Source organism: Dendrobium catenatum, unplaced genomic scaffold (genome assembly GCF_001605985.2).
Source record: "Dendrobium catenatum unplaced genomic scaffold, ASM160598v2 fragScaff_scaffold_370, whole genome shotgun sequence".
Classification (NCBI taxonomy): domain Eukaryota; kingdom Viridiplantae; phylum Streptophyta; class Magnoliopsida; order Asparagales; family Orchidaceae; genus Dendrobium; species Dendrobium catenatum.
In genome coordinates this window covers 5,243,077-5,263,306 of record NW_021318832.1, presented here as the reverse complement: position 1 = coordinate 5,263,306, position 20,230 = coordinate 5,243,077, and the positions used below count along the sequence as shown (strand labels likewise).

At 33.6% G+C, this 20,230-nt stretch overlaps 2 protein-coding genes across 2 annotated transcripts; both read right to left on the bottom strand.

The window, feature by feature from the left end:
• Window positions 1-277: 277 nt before the first annotated feature.
• Window positions 278-8,777, bottom strand: LOC110095464 (glucan endo-1,3-beta-glucosidase 4-like). The gene is made up of 5 exons (XM_020821015.2): window positions 8,644-8,777; window positions 7,493-7,636; window positions 5,971-7,227; window positions 1,089-1,116; window positions 278-843 (listed from the first exon to the last, which is right to left on the bottom strand). The coding sequence occupies exons 2-5, from the start codon at window positions 7,617-7,619 to the stop codon at window positions 708-710; spliced, it is 1,548 nt and encodes a 515-aa protein (XP_020676674.1). The 5' UTR covers window positions 7,620-7,636; window positions 8,644-8,777; the 3' UTR covers window positions 278-707.
• On the bottom strand, window positions 8,671-18,723 carry LOC110095444 (serine/arginine-rich SC35-like splicing factor SCL33). The gene is made up of 7 exons (XM_020820986.2): window positions 18,574-18,723; window positions 15,396-15,561; window positions 13,340-13,417; window positions 12,464-12,628; window positions 11,203-11,391; window positions 10,791-10,912; window positions 8,671-8,726 (listed from the first exon to the last, which is right to left on the bottom strand). Exons 2-7 carry the CDS (start codon window positions 15,542-15,544, stop codon window positions 8,671-8,673), a joined length of 759 nt encoding a protein of 252 aa, XP_020676645.1. The 5' UTR covers window positions 15,545-15,561; window positions 18,574-18,723.
• Between the last annotated feature and the right edge of the window lie 1,507 nt (window positions 18,724-20,230).

Sequence of the window (20,230 nt, the reverse complement as noted above, 5' to 3'; positions counted from 1 at the left end):
CGAAGCTTAAACTCCTGAATTTTATGAGAATTTTGATATAAAATTGAGGGTAGATGTCTAATATAATTTGAATTTATTATATTTTATTAGCACCTTCTCCAATAATAGTAAAAAAAGATGCCATTTATAATAATTAACTCATTAATTAATTATTTTACTAAGATTAAGCCCAATTCTTTCCCCTCATCAAAATTTTCATATATAAAAAAAAAATATTATCTCATATGTGCTACTCTCTAACTTCCAAAACTTAAATGGGTTACATAAACAGTACAAATTTAAATTCAAAATACAAATAATTAAATAAACAAGTTTTCTACAGAAGTTATAGAGGTAATGATCTCAACAAGCTTATCATGCATCCTCATCTAATGAATATTTGGCCTAAATTTCATTCACAGGCTAAACTAAGGCTTCCTTTGAGACGGCTTTTTTACTATTTTCTAACTCAATTTTTTAGTACACATTTTTTTAGTTTAAGAATTTTTCGTACTAAAAAATTGCTTTTGAAATTAGCATGAAAGTCGTCCCAAATGAATGGGGCAGTTTTCTTACTGCTTCTTAAAGTAACGTTTTAATAAAAAATATAATTTTTATATTAAAAAATTACTTTAAGAAGCAATAAGAAAGCTGTCCCAAAAGAAAACTAAATCTTAACTTCTTTTTGAGCTCATTTGTCTGCAAAACTGATACTGGTGAGTGACAAGCTAAAAGTAGAATAGTGAAAGCAATATCACAATGATTATATGCAGTGATGGAAGAAGCTGATTCTTTGTAATGCCATTGATTGGGCTCACAGGACCAAATCCTGTACTTCTGCTTGAACTGGAGTTGAGCCCCAAGCTGAGAAAAATGAAATTGCAAACAAGATAATTTTTGTGTAAGGAATAGTTAGAAGTTAATAGAAATTAATAAAAAAAAAAAATTTGAGTCAGAATTTCTTGATATAAATTTGATCAAGATGAATTTTCTGATCAGGAAAATAAGCAAAATATAAACTTACAGAAAATTTATCATGATTAGATTTAGATCAGAATATCCTAACTAAAGTGTTATCATGCAACTAATGAAAGATCATTTTGGCTTACCTCCCAGCAAAGATGCATGAGCCATGGCCTACAACAATAACAAAAAATAAAAAATATGTTAGTGCTACAAACATAATGGCCAAGTTGTGCAAGAAGGAACTGGCTTTTTGGAGCCTAAGTTTTGAGATATTATTTTGTGCGGACACCGAACGGGAAGAACCGTCTGGTTTTGTCACTGTGAACAGTAAAAAGGCAGCAAAAATAATAAAAGTGCAATGTTCTACGCTTATATTATTCACAAAGACAAACCGGACAGTTCTCTTCGTCCAGTGTCCGCACAGAATAATTCATCCTAATTTTTATATAAACAGGAGTAGGATTTCTTGCCATCTCCATTGTTGTTTTGAGTAAACAAAGTGTTTCTTAAGCTTCGTTTGGGATAATTTTCTTTTTTGCTTCTTCAAACAGCTTCTTAGTAAAAAAAAACTGCTTTAAAAAGCAAAAAAAAGCCGTCCCAAACGAAGCCTTAATCATCAAAATGAAGTTTCTTGTATCAAGATGTTGAAATTTTGATAAAGCATTAAAAATGAAAATAACAAGATCTTGATTGAAAATGAGAATAAACTGAATGAAAATGTTACTTTGATGAAATATTAAATTAGATATTTAAAGATGAAATCATTTGGAAGATAATAATGAACAATAAAATGGATAAACAAATTTAGGTTATTTGAACATATATAACAACTGAGAGAAGATGGATCCGTTATACGACTGGATAAAAAGTATTGTTAATAAACTGCTAAAAAACAGGGATGGACCTAAAGTCAAACCTCAGACAACACAACAAAAGTAAATGAAAAATGAGAATTTATAATGCCGACCATAAATAGTTAGGATAAAGTTAATGATGTCTTGATGATGATTTCTTATTTCAGAATTAATTTCATAAGGAATTTTTTTAATGAAAGAGCTTCCTTCTCTGAGAAAAGAAATTGTAAGGTGAACATAAATCCTTATTTGTGAATCATGAAATGATGGAAATCCAGTTCTGCAACCTTGATGGTGATATGGAAACGACTATTCAAGCAAATAAGCATATTTTTAGATGAAACACATGCTTTAATGGAGTTAAGAAAACTGATGTGCAGTTCAAGATAGGTGATAAAGTGTATTTGAAAATTCGACCCTATAGATAGAAGACCATAGCTCAAAAAAGGAATGAAAAGTTATCTCCATAGTAATATGGGCCTTATGAGGTTGTGGAGAGGATTGGTGTCGTAGCATATCATTTGCAGCTACCCCCTACTTCCACCATACACTCAATATTCCATGGGTCTCAGCTGAGAAAAGTTACCACAATCCATCAATGACGCTTCCAATAACTTTGACAGAAGAAATGGAGGTGATCTGGAGCCAATAGAAGTGAGAGGAGTTCGCTTGGCAATCGGATGATCTAGAGTAGTGCTGCTCGAGTGGAAAGATTTGCCCAACTATGAAGATACATGAAAACCGTGCAGGATGATTCTACAATAGTTTCCTTCGTTCCGCCTTAAGGATAAAGTGACTCTTTGGGAGAGGAGTATTGATTGACCGAGTGAGCCGGTCCAGCCAATTAACCCAGCCCCAACACGGGGGAGGCGATCTAGCTGGTGGGCGGAAAAGCCCTGTGATAACTTTTGAGAGGGGGCTCAAAGGGTGTTAATTCTACCATTAATTACTTACTATAGAAAACTAAAATTGAAAGGGACTTAGGAAGATTTACTTATATAAAGATGACAGATTTGAATTTAGATTTGGAGAGAATTAGGAAGATTTATTTAGTAAAGATGGATGATTTAAATTCAAATTTGGGAGGAAATTAGGAAGGTTTATTTAGGGTAAATTAAGCTATTTTATTTTCATTATGTGAATTGTGTTTTGTAGTAGTTTTCTTTGGAGTTGTTCCTAGTGACGCCTGGAGTTTGTGGAGAGTCGATCTACCTCTCGAATAATAGATTAACTTGTATCTTAGTTTGTTGAGCCAATATCAATAAAGTTAGCCCATAATATCATTCTTTCTCGTTGATTTTTGTTGTGTTTTCTCTTCGTTATTGCTGTTTTGGCAGTGTGGAGATCAGATTCCGATCAGGATGTTGCTTGTTTCAAATTGTGCATAGAAATGCCTCGAAAGAAAATCTCACACAAAAATGGGAAATGGAGCTTTAAGAAAGAACACAGGAAACATACTATATTAATATTATATTAAACATGTACGGTCTTTCAGGAGCCACCAAAACATTCTAAAATTTATGATATCAAGACAGCTAACTGTTGCTTTGCTCCATGTACTGCCAGCACTTGGCTTGGTATAATCTGCCAACTTGCAAGAATGTTTGATTTGGAGCAAGTACCATTTTAGCAGCTTTGCTAACTAGAAGATCTCATTCAAAAACCAACTTCACAATTACCAATCACTTGACTATTATTAGTTAGTCTAGCTATTGAATGCAAATATCTTCTTGTAATGGACATCATATAATGTTGTCCTTAACTGTCACCTTCAATTGTCAGAGTCTGTGCATTGGATGCTCACGATCAATATAGAAGATTTAGGCAGACAATCTAGCTTGAGAGACCAAATCCTCAATCTTGCTTGTTAATTCCTATTTCCTAGGAGTTCAGGCTCACACAACTCAAGCAGAGTCGAGTTAAAGCAAGTGAGAAGTGAGTGCGTCACATGCGAGTCATCGCAATGAAAATAAGCAGACTAATTTGGTGTGTGAACCAGCACATGATTCGGAGTCACAAACCAGCAGAATGTAGAATGAGTCGCGAGTAAGGGGAGTGAGTTGCAAACAAGCGGATCAAGACACGAGCAAGTGAGAAGGGCTGGGTTTTATAAGGGTTGGGGTGGGAAGTAGAAGGGAAATGCCTCTCTATCGGAAGAGATAATTCTGGTGTATTATTCACTAGAAGAAGGTGCACATATAAAAGCACAGAAGGAGAGTTTAAAAAGAAGGTAATACAAAGGTAAATATCCCCAATTAATAGGACAAAAAATGTAATAAAATTTATCTCCCTAATCTAGTAATTTTCAAAGATAACAATTTTCAATCTAATTATTTTCCTACAATAATAACTGAAACAAAAAGAGGAAACTTTGTTCACTCCCAAAATAATTTGGTGACATGACAAGCTCTACTTCAAAATTTTGCAATATTTAATATAACCGAATTCAAAAGACACATTCATGACCATTGATCAACTTGCTGATTTGATGTCAAGTCCACAGTTGGATATCAACTGCTCCAGCTTCAATTCGGTTTAGCTTCTAGCAAGTTGCCTGCTACTCACTCCATTCCAAGTGAACTCGATCTCTAGAGCCCCAATTCAACCTATCGACTTGCAAAAGATGTATTTTTTTAAAAAAGTTATACCATCAATGATTGACTTCGTTGTTTCGACTTCACAATAGTTGATTGCCCGACTATTACTTGCTAGGCTAGTTGTTGAATCTAAATTTATTCTTGTATTGCCCATTCTATATTATTTTCATTAACATGATAAAAAATGTTTAAAATGATATGCAACAAACAAGATATAATGCCTTAGGCAACACTCAACGAGAACTAATAGAAAATGAGGATTACTAAAGCTGGCTCCAAATAGTTGAGATAAGACTATAATGATGATGATAATGATTAACGACTTTATGCTATACCCGCAATGGAATAAGATGGATTAAAGAGATAGTATGACAGTAAATATCATTTTAAACATTGGTAGCTTAAAATAACTCTATATGTATTAATGCTTTGGCTTTTTTAAAACTATAAAACATTTAAGTCTTGGATCATTGAATTCATGATACTCTAAACAAAAATATTCGATGGAAGTTTTCTGGTTTAAAAATTTTCTTATCAAATCAAGATGGCTTCTTGCTAGTCTTTATTGGCTCAAATGCAGTAGACGATGATAGTAGTTTGTATAAGGAACTCACCTGAAATTAATGTACACATGAAAAGTAACAAAAACAGACTTGCAATTTGACTATTGCTAAGATGAAACTATCTGAGTGCCAAAACTAATAATTGTGTGAAATTATAGTATGAAAAGCAACGGGTATACAGGTATAGAAGTTGTTTTTTCACTGTTCTTTTTCAAACCAAAAAAAAAAAAGCATTACAACTTAACACAAGGAATTCTTCATTTTTATCATTATAACATACTGCTTCCACCATGGGCAATCCAACTACCAACAAACTTCCAACCCCTCTCCTATAATAAGAGGAGTATTAGTTTGTTAGAACATATAAAAATAATAGTAGGTGCTCATTTGGTTGTTCGGAGTAAGAAAATATGTATAACAAAATTAAAAATTACAGTATTCAATCAGTTGGTGGGTTGCAATTAAAAGCAATTAAAAATCATTAATCAATGTTTGATTTTGAACTCACAATTGCCTCAAACCCCCATCAAATGTAATGATTTCATTCACACAAAGCATAAGGAAAAACAAAAAAATATGTTTTCAATCTACATACAATAAAATGAGTAGTAAACATACAATAGAACTTCTAGGAGGAAATCTAAGAAATAATTTAAGAAATCATGCAAAAGATACTTCAAATATTGAACACAAATAAAATAAAAAAAACTTAACAAACTACTCGCAAGCATTCTAGCGACTAAAGTCTAAGAATTTCCTGCAAATGCTCTAAAGCTTTTTAATGAACGATAAACAAAATGGCATCCTGTATAAGTATGTGTACTGAGAAAAAAATGCATTTTTTATTCCCTACTAATACTACACCAAAATCCAATGAAATTATTTCATAATGTTCATAATCGATAAACACCTTTATTCCATAACTTGAATATGCATTTTGTGCCATTAAAATTCAAACTTTACTTTCACAACACTTGGAAATATAAAATGGCAAAAGATCAGAGAACTTACTGGGGTCATTTGTCGTAATTGTAGCCGTGTGGTCAAAGTTACAAGTTCCACCACTTGCTTGTGTCCTATGGTAATAGTCATTGTAAGCATACGAAGCTACAGCAACAATATTACCATCTTCATAACATGGTTTCCCAGACTGGATGGCACTACAGTTTGCACCGCCGGGGCCACAAACCCAGTCAAGTCCTCGCTTCACATCTGTCGGATCAGCACTAGAATTAGCCACACAAAAAATACCAGTCATCCCTGATAAGGCTGCGCCACTGTCAGCAACATCTACAAAGTCTAGAGCATATAGAACCGTTCTATTTGGAAAAAATAGTCCCCAGTTCTTCTCAGAAAGGGGCCCAGGCAGGAGATCTTCATTAAACAACTCATGGATGTATACATTAACTGGATTTTTCGGTTGACTGGGGGTGCCTGAATTGTTCAGTATATGCCGAACAAGGTTGGTGTTGTAAGCCAACGCATTATCCACATTAGCAAACGGTTCGTTATCCCCACCGTTCGATGGCCACCCTGAAGCCGTCACGATAATCGGAATCCCTGAGAAATTTAGTGCTTGAATGGAGAAGTAAGCAGCATCAACCATCGCATCAAACATGTTTGAATATAAGGAAAGGGTGTTGGGATCAACAATCTGATTGTCAGGATTGAGAGATCGAAAAAGAGCAAATTCAAGAGGAAAAATGCCATTTCCTTTTGTGTAACCATAATATGGCTGTGCATTTAACATGAATGAGGATCCTGTATTCTTCAAGAACTGGAGAAAATGATACATTATTGAGCTCCAAGTTGAATTGAAAGTGGCTGTGGATGGTGGAAAAGATCTAGGAATCATGTCCATGGATTGAGGGCTTGAGACTTTAACCTGAAAGTTCAGGTTAGCAGCTAGAAGAGCAGACTGGAGAAATTGCATGGCAGGAACAAGAACAAGAGCAGCATTAGGAATGGTGGTAAGAACTTCATTGCCAACTGCAATATAGGTGATGTTTGTTGCTGGAAGATAGGCTGCAACATTTCTGTTGATCCAGTCTGCTGCTGCTGATTGAGATTCCCCTACTCGTAGTAATTGGTCATTGGGAACACCAACCATAACTTCTATTCGAGTGTTTGCAAGGGCGGCGAGTATTTCATGGTCAGCATCGAATAATCGTACATGTTTGATCTTATGAGCTTCGAGGATGGACACTATGTTTGATGCTGATGGCAAATTCGAAATGTCTGTACCAATGTTAATCCCAACAAATGAACCTACATAAATAAATAGTTAAAGGAAAATCCATATGTTATCCATCCTGTAAATTACAGTGCCAAATTACGGATAGGTGATTCAAGTAATGCATGAAACAATTGGCTGGAACAATTAAAACCAAATAGTTAACATATGCAACCTTGTCAGTATTAAAGAAGAATTTTTTATCAGCGGTACTTGCTCAAAACCTCTCAAACTTCTCCCAAGAAGGAGAAATTTAAAAAGCTTTCCACGCTGGAAAGATAAGAAGATGCAGTTGAATACCTGAAACATCTGAGAACAGAAAGATGAGCAGTAGAATACTTCTTTTCCATATTCCATCAAGCAAGCGGCTGGAACCCTCTAAATCTGCAACCCGGCTAAGACAACATACAGGATGCAACTCACACATGTTCCGATATAGTGAAACTGAAAGAAACAAAGAAGCCATACATTCAAAGAAGGATCCGGTACTTCAAAACTACATAGCCTAGGCCTAAAAAAATTCCAACCTTCCTCCTATGGGGATGTCAAAATTCTCTTAGAATCATTAAAATCGCAAAACTAGTTAACAATCCAGCTTGTTTCAGGCAAAAAATTTATACTAAATAACATGTGCAACCTTCTAGAATAACACCACAAGGACTAAGGACCCAAAAGCATAAGGCAACATTACTTGAGAGCTTATTTTGCTCTTCAGAATTACAAATTCTTAAGTTATCAGCCGAAGATTTTATATCCTTTAGTGGCCAAAGTTCCTTCAAACTTCTTCGTTGAAGTTTAAGCCTAAAAATTTAATAACTCAATGTTAACATCTATTGATTATGCTTTAACAGCTAAATCAAACCTAAAAAATTAATAACTCAATCTTGTTATTTTGCTTTTTTATCTTTTTTATATTACATTTCGATTCTATCAGATCGTAAGCAAACTCAAACTTTAATACATTACACCCACCCAATTCCCATTTTCTAACTAGTCAATAGACAAACCATTGAGCCATTGATAGCATGCAATGCAGTGATTTCCTAGCGTGGAACTCCAGCCACCATGCCTGAGCTCACAAACCCTACAGGAAAAAATGCGAATCATGCCAAACTAAGCTAACCGATGCCAAATATTTCAAGAAAAAAAAAAAAACAAAATTTTAAAACCTATTCCTTTCTCCAAAATCCCTTCTTTCACAAAACTAACCCTATAAATACCTTTCCCCGAATTTCTATAACAACAAAACGCAATCTTTTTATCTCAAAAATTGCAGAATGTGCAACAAACCTCACCAATCCACCTCCACCTAAAGCATCAAAACCCTAAAGACCTGCAAACCAGCGTACGAACAATCCGAATTATAGAAATACTCGAAAAAAAACCAGAATGCAACTCTCCTAATAACAAATCAAACATTTCCCTAAAAAGTAAGATAGGAAGAGACGAACCCTAGGAAGCCTCCGAGCTCACAGAGTTCAGCTCTCATGCGACTCTCTGTAAAAAGCTGCAAGCTTTCGAGCTACAATGCTACCTGGAATCCAAAGAGACAAGTTAAATTAGCAAAAATTACATGAACGCTTTAATTTCTATGCCCATTTTACTGTTTATTAAAAAAATTAATTATGATTTTCCAGTTACAATAGTCCATATAGGTTAGTAAATGACTATTAAAAACTAATAATTTTGATTGATTATTAATTAGCCGTCTTTGATATTGATTAGTACGGCTAATCCATTTGGCCTTCTGCCAATTTTGATCAGTACGGATAATCATTTAGGGTTTATGCAGATCATCAATGTGGGGCCATTGTGCCTCCTCACATAGGTCATTTTCAGTTACAATTTGACTAAAAATTTCAAATATTTTTAGTTGGGTTGATCGGCTTGACTTTCAAATCTATCTCATGAGTTTTTTTTTTTAAAATAAATTAGTTGTATGAATAATTATATTATAATTGAATTTGATATGTCGTTATAATATTAAGTTGAAGTATGTATTTAAAATAAATTTTTTTTGAATTGACTTTTGTATCATTTGAATTTTATTTGTAGTAATTTTATAGTATAAATATGAATCATAATGGAATTAAAAAATAATAATTTTAACGTCATTAAGAAATTTAAATACTTAAAAGATATTAAATGAGTAAGAAGATTAGTACGGATCATTCAATTGAATGTACTTATTCTAGTTGAAATTATTAGAATGCTCTTTTCTTATAATTTGTAAATATATCATATATTTGAAGAGACTTAGGTTTCGTTTGGGACGGCTTTTTTATTGCTTTCTAAAATGGAGTTATAAAAAAAAATTGTTCTAAAACTCTGTTTTAGAAAGCAATAAAAAAGCCGTCCCAAACGAGCCCTTAGATGAGATCATAAAAGCAATTTTTGAGAAAAAAAATTTAGAGCTCTAGTTCTAGCATTTGATGCTTGTTGTTGCCACAAAAGTAATTTTTGAGAAGTGAATTTAGAGCTTTGCCACTAACATTATCTACAATGATGGACACCAACGTTGAAGCCCACCATTGACAATAACACTCATTGTTGTTGGCAAGACAGACCTCGTCGATAGCTAGTGTCACCAATAAGGCCAATATTTGTCATCATCAATAAAGCCAATTCTCATTGCGAGTGCCAATGCTTAATATCATTAACTCCAATGTTGTTATATGTCGTTGCCGGTAAAGCAAAGGCTCATCATTGATATTAATGTTGATGTCTACTGTCATCAACAAGGCTAAAGCCTATTGTCATCAATAAGGTAAATATATGACGTCAACACAAATGTTAATGCCTAGCATCAGTAATATAACCAATGCTCATTGTCATTAATAAAATTAACACTCATTTGCCGGCGTAGATGCTAACACACGACATTAGCATTAATGTTGATGTTTGTTATTGCCAATAAGATTGGTAGTCGTCATCAAAATCAACAATAGTGTATGTTGTCACAAAATAAGGATGATGCCCGTAGTTATCAATTTGGCATACACTTGCCATTAACACCAATGTTGATAGCAATATTGATGCTCACTATCAACATTGATGTTGATGTCCATCATTGCTAATAAGGCTAAAGCACACGATCAACATCAACTTTGATGACTATCATTGCTATAAAGTTTAACATGTTTTATTAACACCAATATTTGAGACTATCACTAATAATAAAGTTGGCGCCGCTCATCATCGATATTAATGTTGATATCCACTATCACCAATAAGATTAACAACCATCATTATCAATTGCTATTAATAAAGCATATGACTATCATCCATCCCAATATCTATGCCCATCTTCACCATGAGGCTGATGCCGTTGTCGACATAAATGCTAATGCGTATTCTCAACACAAACACTAATACTTATCATTTCTAGTGAGGATGATATTCACCTTATTGGTTGTTAGTCTCTCATCTTATTAGGAAACAATCCATCAACAACCTCTTAATGATATCTCAAACATATTAAAAATCATTTCACTTCCACCATGAAAGTGAGTTTTATATATTTTTAAAACTACATTATATTGATTTTCTTATCTAATTAAGTGAATATCATCATTTGTAATAAGCAACTTATATTAACAGAACAATTTCCAGTAGGTCATGTCTCCTATAATTGGGCTCCTACTCCTCGACCCGGCAGCATAAGGAGATCGAGAGTAAGATCTTTCCCTACGAGTTTGCCGGTCTTCGGGGGAAACAGATCTGTCCAAAAATATTTTAAAATTACAGTGAATCATCTCCAATCGAACTCCATTTTGTGTCCTTCGCAGAAGATAACCGTCCTTCTCCTCTTTCGCATGTTTCTTCCGCAAATCCGGTAGCAGGCGAACAGTGCAACGCCAATATTGCTGTCGTCGCAGTGTTCACCCGCAACCAAATGCCGAAAGTTTTGCCGTTCAGCTGGAGCTTGCGAGCGACGCCATTCATGCGTTTGGAGTTCGGTTGGAGAAGGCGAAGGGAAAATTCATGAATAGAGGGAGATAATTGCATACCTGGAGTGTCGTCCACGCTTGGGAGATGGAGAAGGTGAATGGTGAACGGGGCTGCGGGAGCGGGATTTTGCATGACGAGGGGAACGAGAATATCTTGAAGAATGGCGTGCTGGTGCTGGTGACCTTGAACGAGAATAGTGCGGGGAGCGAGTAAAGCGGCGCGGTGATCTCCGATGGCCATAGGATCTGCTGCGAGTTCAGAATAAAGGAAAACAAACTTATCAAACAGCATTACAAGCATGATGTATGACAATAACAAAAAAAAAACTTTCAATAACCTGCAAATAGCCTTTCTACAAGTAAATTATGGATGGAGCAATTGCAGAGTTTAGGTAAATGGTACGTCGCAAAACGGGAGGCCGGCTTTCTCATTGCTTCTTAAAACAGATTTTTAGTAAAAAAATTAATTTTTTTTAAAGCTGTTTTAAGAAAACAAGTAGTAAGAAAGCTGTCTCAAACGAAGCCTAAATCTCGTATTGAACAAATAAGCATAAAGTAAAACAACCAATTTCCTCAATTATAATCCAAAAAAGTCAAACTAGAAATTACAGGAACTTTAGCTTTTAATAAAAATGCATTAAATATAAAACACACGTGGTGAAGAAATAATGAATATATAGATTCCATATAATATTTTTTTGGGGAAAATTAAGGGACTGGCCTATTTTCATTGCTAAGAAGAAAAATTTACAAAGAATGAGCTGTAAAACCAGCTCAAATGCTGAAACATAGCAAATATAATAGCTAAAACAGAAGCCAAAGGCATTAAGGCCTGAAAATCAACATAGAAAAGAGACCAAATTAAAATAATTAAATAAAGGACTCAGATGCGGCTGGTGGTTCTCAGCATACGTGAAGACATCAGGATTCAAACCCAACTCGGTTGTCAGGTATAGCAGATCATCCAATGGTGAAGCAGAATAAAACAGCAGCCTAAGGCTTCGTTTGGGATGGCTTTTTTATTTCTTCTTAAAACAGCTTTCTAGTAAAAAAATTTAATTTTTGTATTAGAAAATTGTTTTAAGAAGCAGTAAAAAAACCATCCCAAATGAAACCTAAATGTAGCTGAAAAAAAAAAGAATAAAAACTAGATAAAAGCACCATAGTTGCCTCGACAAAGCCGGCAAGAGCATAATACAAAAATAAGTTGATAAGAACAACCAAAAGTAAAACAAAAGCCATACTTTACCAATAATAATAATAATTAAAAAAAACCAGCATGTTAAAAATTATGCATCAAATCTAAGGTTTTGCAAGTCACCTGACTCTCTCTCTTGCCCTCATGTCAACCGGTTTCTTCCTATTCTCCTCTGCATAAACAACTGTTAACTCACGACCAAGAAGAATCTGACCATCCATTTGATACTTGGCTTCTGCAGCATCAGCAGGGTCAACATATTGAACAAAGCCAAACCCACGGGGTTCTCTGAAAAAAAAGAAGAAGAAGATATGAGAGTAGAATTCTTGTAATAAGTGTAATATTCGTAAATGATGATTAAATAATTTTCAAGGTTGAGGCAATCCTGATAAACATAGAAGACCACTAGCAAATAATGCTTTAGTTATTTTCATGCAAATCAAGTAAAGCAGGCACCTGGCTGCTAACCTTGAACTCTTCAGAGTTAAAGATGACTTGAAATTCTTCAAGACTTGAATATCTTCAAAAATTATAAACTTCAAACCCATTTTCTTCCCCCTTCACAAGCCATTCTCTTCATAAATACTTACATCTTCTTGAATAGAACTCTTAAGACTTGACTGGTGTCTTGAAATCTTTATTTTCACTGTTAGATCTCAACAGCCTTAATAAAAAAAATTGTACAATGCATTTTACACACTAGTTAGGACTATAAAAATAATGCCCAATAGGAATGCAAGCTTAATGACGCCTTGCACTCCTAATTCCCAGAAATTTCTAAACATTGAAGTATGAAAGAATTAAAGGTAAGAAAAATAAAAAAGGAGAAACCATAAAAAGAGGGGAAAATGAGGCTTGGAGAGATAATGGTACGATACAGAATTGGAGCATAAATTTCAGTTATCTGACGATTATAAAGACGTACTTATAACTGCTTTATACTGTTCGACTACCTACAGTTCCCACAAGTTAAAATCAAAAGCAAAACCACTTCCTTACCCCGAGTAGTAATCACGAGGAAGATAAATGTCCTTAAGAGGACCAAACTGCCCAAAAGGCTTACGAAGATCCTCAGGCCTGCAAAATAAATAAATTAATTAATAAACAATTCAAGATTTATCCAATATCATCTCATCGTGCATATAATAACATAGTATTCCAAAGGAAAAAAAAAATCCGTATCATAGGAAATCAAATCATTGTTATAAACTTATAAGCATAAAGGAAAATAAGCAGAAAGTTCAAGCTCATGACAACAGCATGTAAACAACCACAATGACAACAGGATGTAAACAACCACAATGCATGCATAGCAAAAAAATCATATCAATAAATTGTGCAGCTACAAATATACACGATAAATTTTGATGCACCGATATTTCTCTTCAAAGAGGTATCAATGACCAACACATAACTAACATGCGCCCGACATGTGTCAGACACGCCAAAGATATGTTTGATTAAAAAAGTTCTAAAATAAATTAAACACGTGTATGGCGAACGACTTAAATATTTTATGATTTTTTTTTCAAATATAAATTTTTGTATTTCAAAATTTTATTTACTAAAAAAATAAAAATTAGATTTCTTATTTCCTCTCCACAAACCAAATCAGTTGCTCGCACTTAATTATCCATTTCTGATCATTTCCATTTTCATTTCTCTGGCGAATTCCGGCTAGGGTTTCTCGCAACAACGATCCATGCCATCTTAACATCGTTGTTTGATGCTATCACAACAACCATATTTTAAATCAACACAACATCGAAGTCTAATGTTGTCTTGGAACTGATACTTGATGCTGGTAATTTTCATACCCACAATCATGCCCCCACACTATTTAGACATCTAGTCTTTGTCCAACTTCATCTCGACATTGACAACAAATGTCATCTCGACATTGACGACAAATGCCCATTGCATAACATCGATGGCGGACCCTTGCTAGCATTGTCATCTCCCTCTCGATACTTGATACATGATATCGATCTCCGACTCTCTACATTCTAATATTAATAATTAAAATATTAGTTAAATCACTAATTATTTCTTAATTATTCTTAATATTCCGCTTATTGAATTTCTACATAATATTTTTAAGATATTGAAAATTATAATACCATATACAACCAGTGTCTTTGTCTACATCATAGATGATAAATTTTATGCATATACCGTATATAACCCGTGTTTGTGTCTACATCATAGATGATAAATTTTATGCATACCTCGGTAAAAATTTTAAAACAAGTTTGGGCGCACTATTACCAATATGACATGTTGTACTTCTTGCAAGTCACTGATCTCTTATATAGATCAAACTGCAAACGTACACATCCCCCTTCCAAGCAATGGAGACTTTTTGATTTCATAACTCATGACCTTAAATTACTAATTTATGCTAAACTAAGAGTGTGATAGGCTATGATTTTTATAGGCCTTTGACATTTTATGATTTTACTTTAATATATTACTTTGATGTTAATATGTGACTTATTATTTCATATTTTTCTTTGATATAATGATTTAATATTGAGATTTATGGCTCAAAAATGTATCGAGACTTATTGCCTTGCCTCACAAAAAGAAAACACCTCAATATTTGATTCTGCAATTTCAAACTTTGCATAAAATGATATATTAGTAGTCGCTAGACTACCAAACAGACTCTGCTTCATGCAGTAAGCCTTCTTTTTCTCAACGGTAAATAGGATAATCTATATGTGATGCCACTATTTAGGAGTAAGATGAAGAAAGAACTCAATCTACTATCAACCAACTCAATACTTGAGACGGTGCCTAGCCACAATTTTTATACCGACTATAGAAGTAAATATACAGATCTACAACCTAGCAAACGAAAGAAAACAAAATAACCATGTGCCAAAAGCAAGCCAAAAAATAAATTACAAAATCAAAATATTTAGTTTCACAAAACAAATAGAAATGAAAAATAAAAAGGAATTAACTGCAACTATTTATAAATGACTAATTAAGAAACCAACATTTCAAGCATTCGGTTTACCTATACAAAAAAAAAAAAAAAAATACAAACCTGCAATCATGGCGAAGATTTCTCACAAGAAGACTTGTAGGAAGGTCTCTATTACGTCCACCATACCGTCCTCTGGGACTCGGGCTTCTACCTCTTCCACGATAGCCCCTTGGTGGAGAAGGACTGTAGCTGTATCCTCTGCCCCTCATCCTGCCAAGAAAACAACCTGCAACACAAGTTACCATACAAGGTAAAATAAATTGAAGGGTAGATTCCTTTATCAATTAATATTTTCTGAGATAAATTGTGTAACGAAGAAAACCATGAATCTTGCAAGCCAGGAACCTTATAAATATACTTCAATCCTACCCCTTGTCAACTATTTAGCAAGCACTGTCCTGCTTATAAAAGTTTATTCCAAGTGGAAGAGCCACGTAGTTTCAAATTTTGAAAACTAAAGAATAAAAAAAAACCCATTCACAAAAAAATTTCAATAAAGTTTCCGTGCGCATGTAAAATATAAGCCAAATCGAAAATAAGTCAACCCAAGTCAGCCAAATCTTCAAATTTCCATTAAAATTAACAATAGTAGTAAGAATGGATTGCAAAAAGACACAACAAAGGAGGCAAAGCAAATGTGCCAGGAGAACTAATTGGAGAGCTGTCAACTTCAGTGCCCTAACATGGGTTGTCACTCTCCCTCCACTCTTCTTGAAGCTTCTTATGTTCTGGAAAACTGAAGGAGCTCGGCATCACCTTAAATAGCTTGCTTTATGATCTCCAAACAATCCTGATTACAAAATCAATAAATGTTTTTTCATATTTTTTTGCCAAATTTATTTCAGTGTATAGCATAAGCATTGGATATTTTTCTATTATTTTGATTATCTTGTAGGTACTAGACCACTGTTGCAAGGTGTGGACTAAGCCCATTGAATTCAATAGTTTAGTTGTTTTCAATTCCCTGTTACAACAAACATCCACTTAAGTATAAGGCTGAGATTTTAGCTTAATGATCGAAAATTGAATAAACTTGATCCATGAGCCAACTTACATAAGTTCCAGTAGATTTTGAGCCCACGCTTTATATGTTCGAAACCATCCCCTACTTATCTGTTTTGAGGCTAATTTGCAACTACTTTATTGAACTGTTGTTTCTAAGCCATTGCTATCGAGGATCAATGTTCTTGTTGATATATCACCTTCCATGGTTATTGATAGCTTATCTAATCTTTAATTTCTAAGAATATATCCATAGACAACTATTTGTACCTATGGTATTAGAAAACTAGTTGGCGACTCGGCTTTTCATGTTCTCTTCTTTGTACCCAATATTTGTTATTGTAATAGGCAATTACAACATTTATGGGTTGATTCGCTCGTAGTTTCCTCTTACATTGTTTGACTTGATTGGCTTACAATTTCTCATATACCTTGACTTGCTAGTTGCATCCAATCGCTGTTGCTATGATTCAATTATAATTGGGAACTTACTGAAATCAACAGGAACACAAATTTTTAGATTGTAAACTTTCCAAACATACTATAATTCATAAAGGGTGCATTGAAACATGTTGCATTTGAAGATTTCTATTTTGAATCCTTTGTGGGCTATAAACAAGACCCTCAAAACATATCAAATTGATTGAATATTGAGTATTGAAATAAAATTTTAGTTTCATAATTCATACTTATATCGATTGAATTTATTGGAGCACTTTGTGAGTGTAGACAACTATTCTTTGATGGGGGAGGAGGGGTCAATCTTTGCAACATGAGGCTTGATTCTTCCTTTGGGTGATTTCTATACTACGCTTCCTTTCATTTGTTTAATCAATAATACATAATTGAAGTTTTGCTATGAAATATGTATGATTTTGTTTTGAATCATGAACATGATCATTGGTGATATTTTATGTAAGTTCCCTATTTTTTTCTTGTCGAAATTCATATTTTAGCCTAGTAAATTACCTATCAGAAAGAACAAAGCATGTTTATCATTGTTACATTAAAATAATTTTTTTTTTGGCTAACGTTAGAGCTGATATCCTACAAATTGTATGTGTTTGTTGTGTTTTCATTTTGCATTTTATCCTAAATTGCATCAGTAACCCTAGGCCCTTAACTGTTCTATATCATAACCAATTATGAAGGTAATCATCGCTCTCAAATCACCAAATTCAAACGGAAAATTCAAGCTAATTTGCAAAACCACCAAAAACATGCACCGAAAACCCAACTAATCTATATATCACGTATAGCATATTTTATGCTTTTAAACAACTTCATAAATTGTGAAGCAATTATTTATTGCTTTCTATATTCTCAAGTGTGCTAAAGCATACATATTAATCATAACAACACTTTTCAAAAATACAATAACATATTTATCAAACAAAAAACCTAAAAAAGAAGCCCGAGAATCAAATCTGAAACAAAAACTTGGGGACCTGAATCCAATTAGTAAAATTAAAACCTGCAAACAGTGAAAAAGATATAGATTCATATTAACTCATTAAAGCAAATAAAGATAAACAGATTAGACAAAATTGGTATCCTACAAGATACATGAAACTTTTATAAATGTTTTTATACTGAGCTGGTGTGTTTTTTTACGCTCATTTTCCATTTCAATTTCCGATATCCAGACAAACAAAGCAATTAGAATTTATTTTCTTTCTTCCTTGAGAAGCAAGTTGAGATTTCTAACAGGAAATGCTTAGATATACAAAAAAGGGAGGATGCAGATTGTGAGCAATAACCGGATGCCTTCTCATATATCATACATCAGCTATCAAAACGGAAATATCAAGCCAGTACAACAAAAAACACTCAAAAAGTCATCTTACTTCAATGAACTTCTCCCCATCACTACATATTTGAGCTCCTAATCGAATACTTAAAGAATCTCCATATATCTATCCTACGCGAGCCCCTCTTAAGAGAACGTTACCAGTAGCTAAAGAGACAAATCACATTCAACCATACCAACCTAAAGAAATAGATCCAACAGTTAATACCATCTCAAACTCTATCTCAAACAAGATATCATCCTCAACAGAACACTAGTATACGACCCATCAGCAACATCTTAGCATTCTCCCTAAATCAGCACCCAAACAAGAGAGACGAAGCGCGATGAGAAACATCAGAAACGATATCATGTAAAACCCTAATAGATCAGACAACGCGGAACATACTGCAGGAGAAGAAGACGTAGAGCGCGAAGGAAACATACCACGAGAACTAATCGGAGGAAGCTAAGTCTGATTTTCGGTGCAAACCCTAACGGCGCTTTGTTTATCGCTACAATCCCTCCGTCCTCTTTTCGAAGCTTCTTCTATTCTGCGTAGCGGGGATAAAAAGCTTGGTTCTGTCACCAACGATCTTATTAGGTTTGAATAAATCTGAGCCGTTTAAGTTGCCCACTCCGAACATCGTCGGACGGCTATAAATCAGCAGTAGAATTCGCTGTGGAATGGGTCGGGCCACAGTGGGCTCAAAGAAAATTATATTAAGATTTATTGTAGGGGCTGAAAAAGAAATGCAATGTAAGAATAAAATATAAAAAAATATTGTATAAAATGAATATTTTAAAATTATTTGAATGAATATAAAGTAAATATATGTTAATAATTTTTTTATTTGATTAATAGTAATGAATGCAGAGTAAAGTCCTAAATTGTGTGAGAGGAGGCGGTGTGCGGCGGCGATCGTCACAAAAAAAAATATATGATTGATAAAATTGAATTATCATATTTAGTTGCTTAAAAGAGAGAAAATTGAATTTTTTATTTTTAAATTAATTATATAATTTAAGCTGCGATTTTCTCTAATGAAAATTTAATGGTTACCTTAATTAATTGCATAGCTTGGCATATAAACAAAAATTGACATTAAAGTTTAGCTTCAATTAGATACCTAATTGATTATAAGTTTCTTGGCAATTAATGTTGTTGTAAATAATAATATTAATCACCGAGAAAATAATAATCAATTAGTTATCTGATTGAAAAATATATTCAAGTAATTAAAAATATGTATATATGAGCTATTATTTGTGTTAAAACGCATGATGTTCGACCAAGTATTTTCCAATTTCAATTGGATTACATTAATGATTAACTTTAAGCCCATATCTTTTTTACTTTAATTATGGGTGTTCTTTCTGGACGTTTGCAAGAGAATGTACTTTGTTTATGTTTTTGCTAATGATATTCTTCTTATTGATAAGACTTGAGAGAGAGAGTTGATGAAAAATTTGAATTATGGATTTCAGCCTTAGCCTACATATTCTATGTTTATTGTTCGAAGTGATGATGAAATATATAGGGATATTTGAAGTAGAGGAATACATTCGACGTATTGTATGATAGAAAAGTAACCTTCAAATTTAGGAAAAATTTTATAAGATAGATGTGATACCTACAATAGCTTTATGGCGCAAAAAAAAGAGAATCATAAACTTAAATGTTGCAAAGATGAAGTTGGTTGAATGGACGAGTGACTTTACACTTAAAAGCAAAATGCAAATTGAGTATTTACATGAAAAATATCACATTTTATGTGGTTTGAAAATGTAATAATTTAGACAAATTCTTGAGAAAGAGTTAATAACAAAAAGGTATTTTCTCACCATAATTAATTTTGTAAATAGCACATATACGGGTGCCTAATAAGCTAAGCCAGCTCACAAGCCGTCTCAAACTCAAACTCATTAACAACCTCCTCATGAATCAAGCTTATTATGTCACAAGCTTGAGCTGAACCTAGCTCAACTCATAAGCTCAAGCTCATCCATTTGCTTGATTAACTTAAAATATGATTAACTATTAATTTTAAATCAATATTATATAATATATTTTGACTTTTTAAATTATTTTATTTGTATATTA

What these genes read in the sequence shown, in the direction of transcription:
- LOC110095464 (XM_020821015.2), bottom strand. Translation starts at nt 7,619, where the DNA reads ATGTGTGAGTTGCATCCTGTATGTTGTCTTAGCCGGGTTGCAGATTTA. An exon ending in AATTACGACAAATGACCCCA is followed by an intron (nt 1,117 to 5,970) that starts GTAAGTTCTCTG and finishes TTATTGTTGTAG; the next exon opens with GCCATGGCTCATGCATCTTT. An exon ending in TCATGCATCTTTGCTGGGAG is followed by an intron (nt 844 to 1,088) that starts GTAAGCCAAAAT and finishes CATTTTTCTCAG; the next exon opens with CTTGGGGCTCAACTCCAGTT.
- LOC110095444 (XM_020820986.2), bottom strand. Translation starts at nt 15,544, where the DNA reads ATGAGGGGCAGAGGATACAGCTACAGTCCTTCTCCACCAAGGGGCTAT. An exon ending in AATCTTCGCCATGATTGCAG is followed by an intron (nt 13,418 to 15,395) that starts GTTTGTATTTTT and finishes TTTATTTTGCAG; the next exon opens with GCCTGAGGATCTTCGTAAGC. An exon ending in CCTCGTGATTACTACTCGGG is followed by an intron (nt 12,629 to 13,339) that starts GTAAGGAAGTGG and finishes CTTTTTTTTCAG; the next exon opens with AGAACCCCGTGGGTTTGGCT.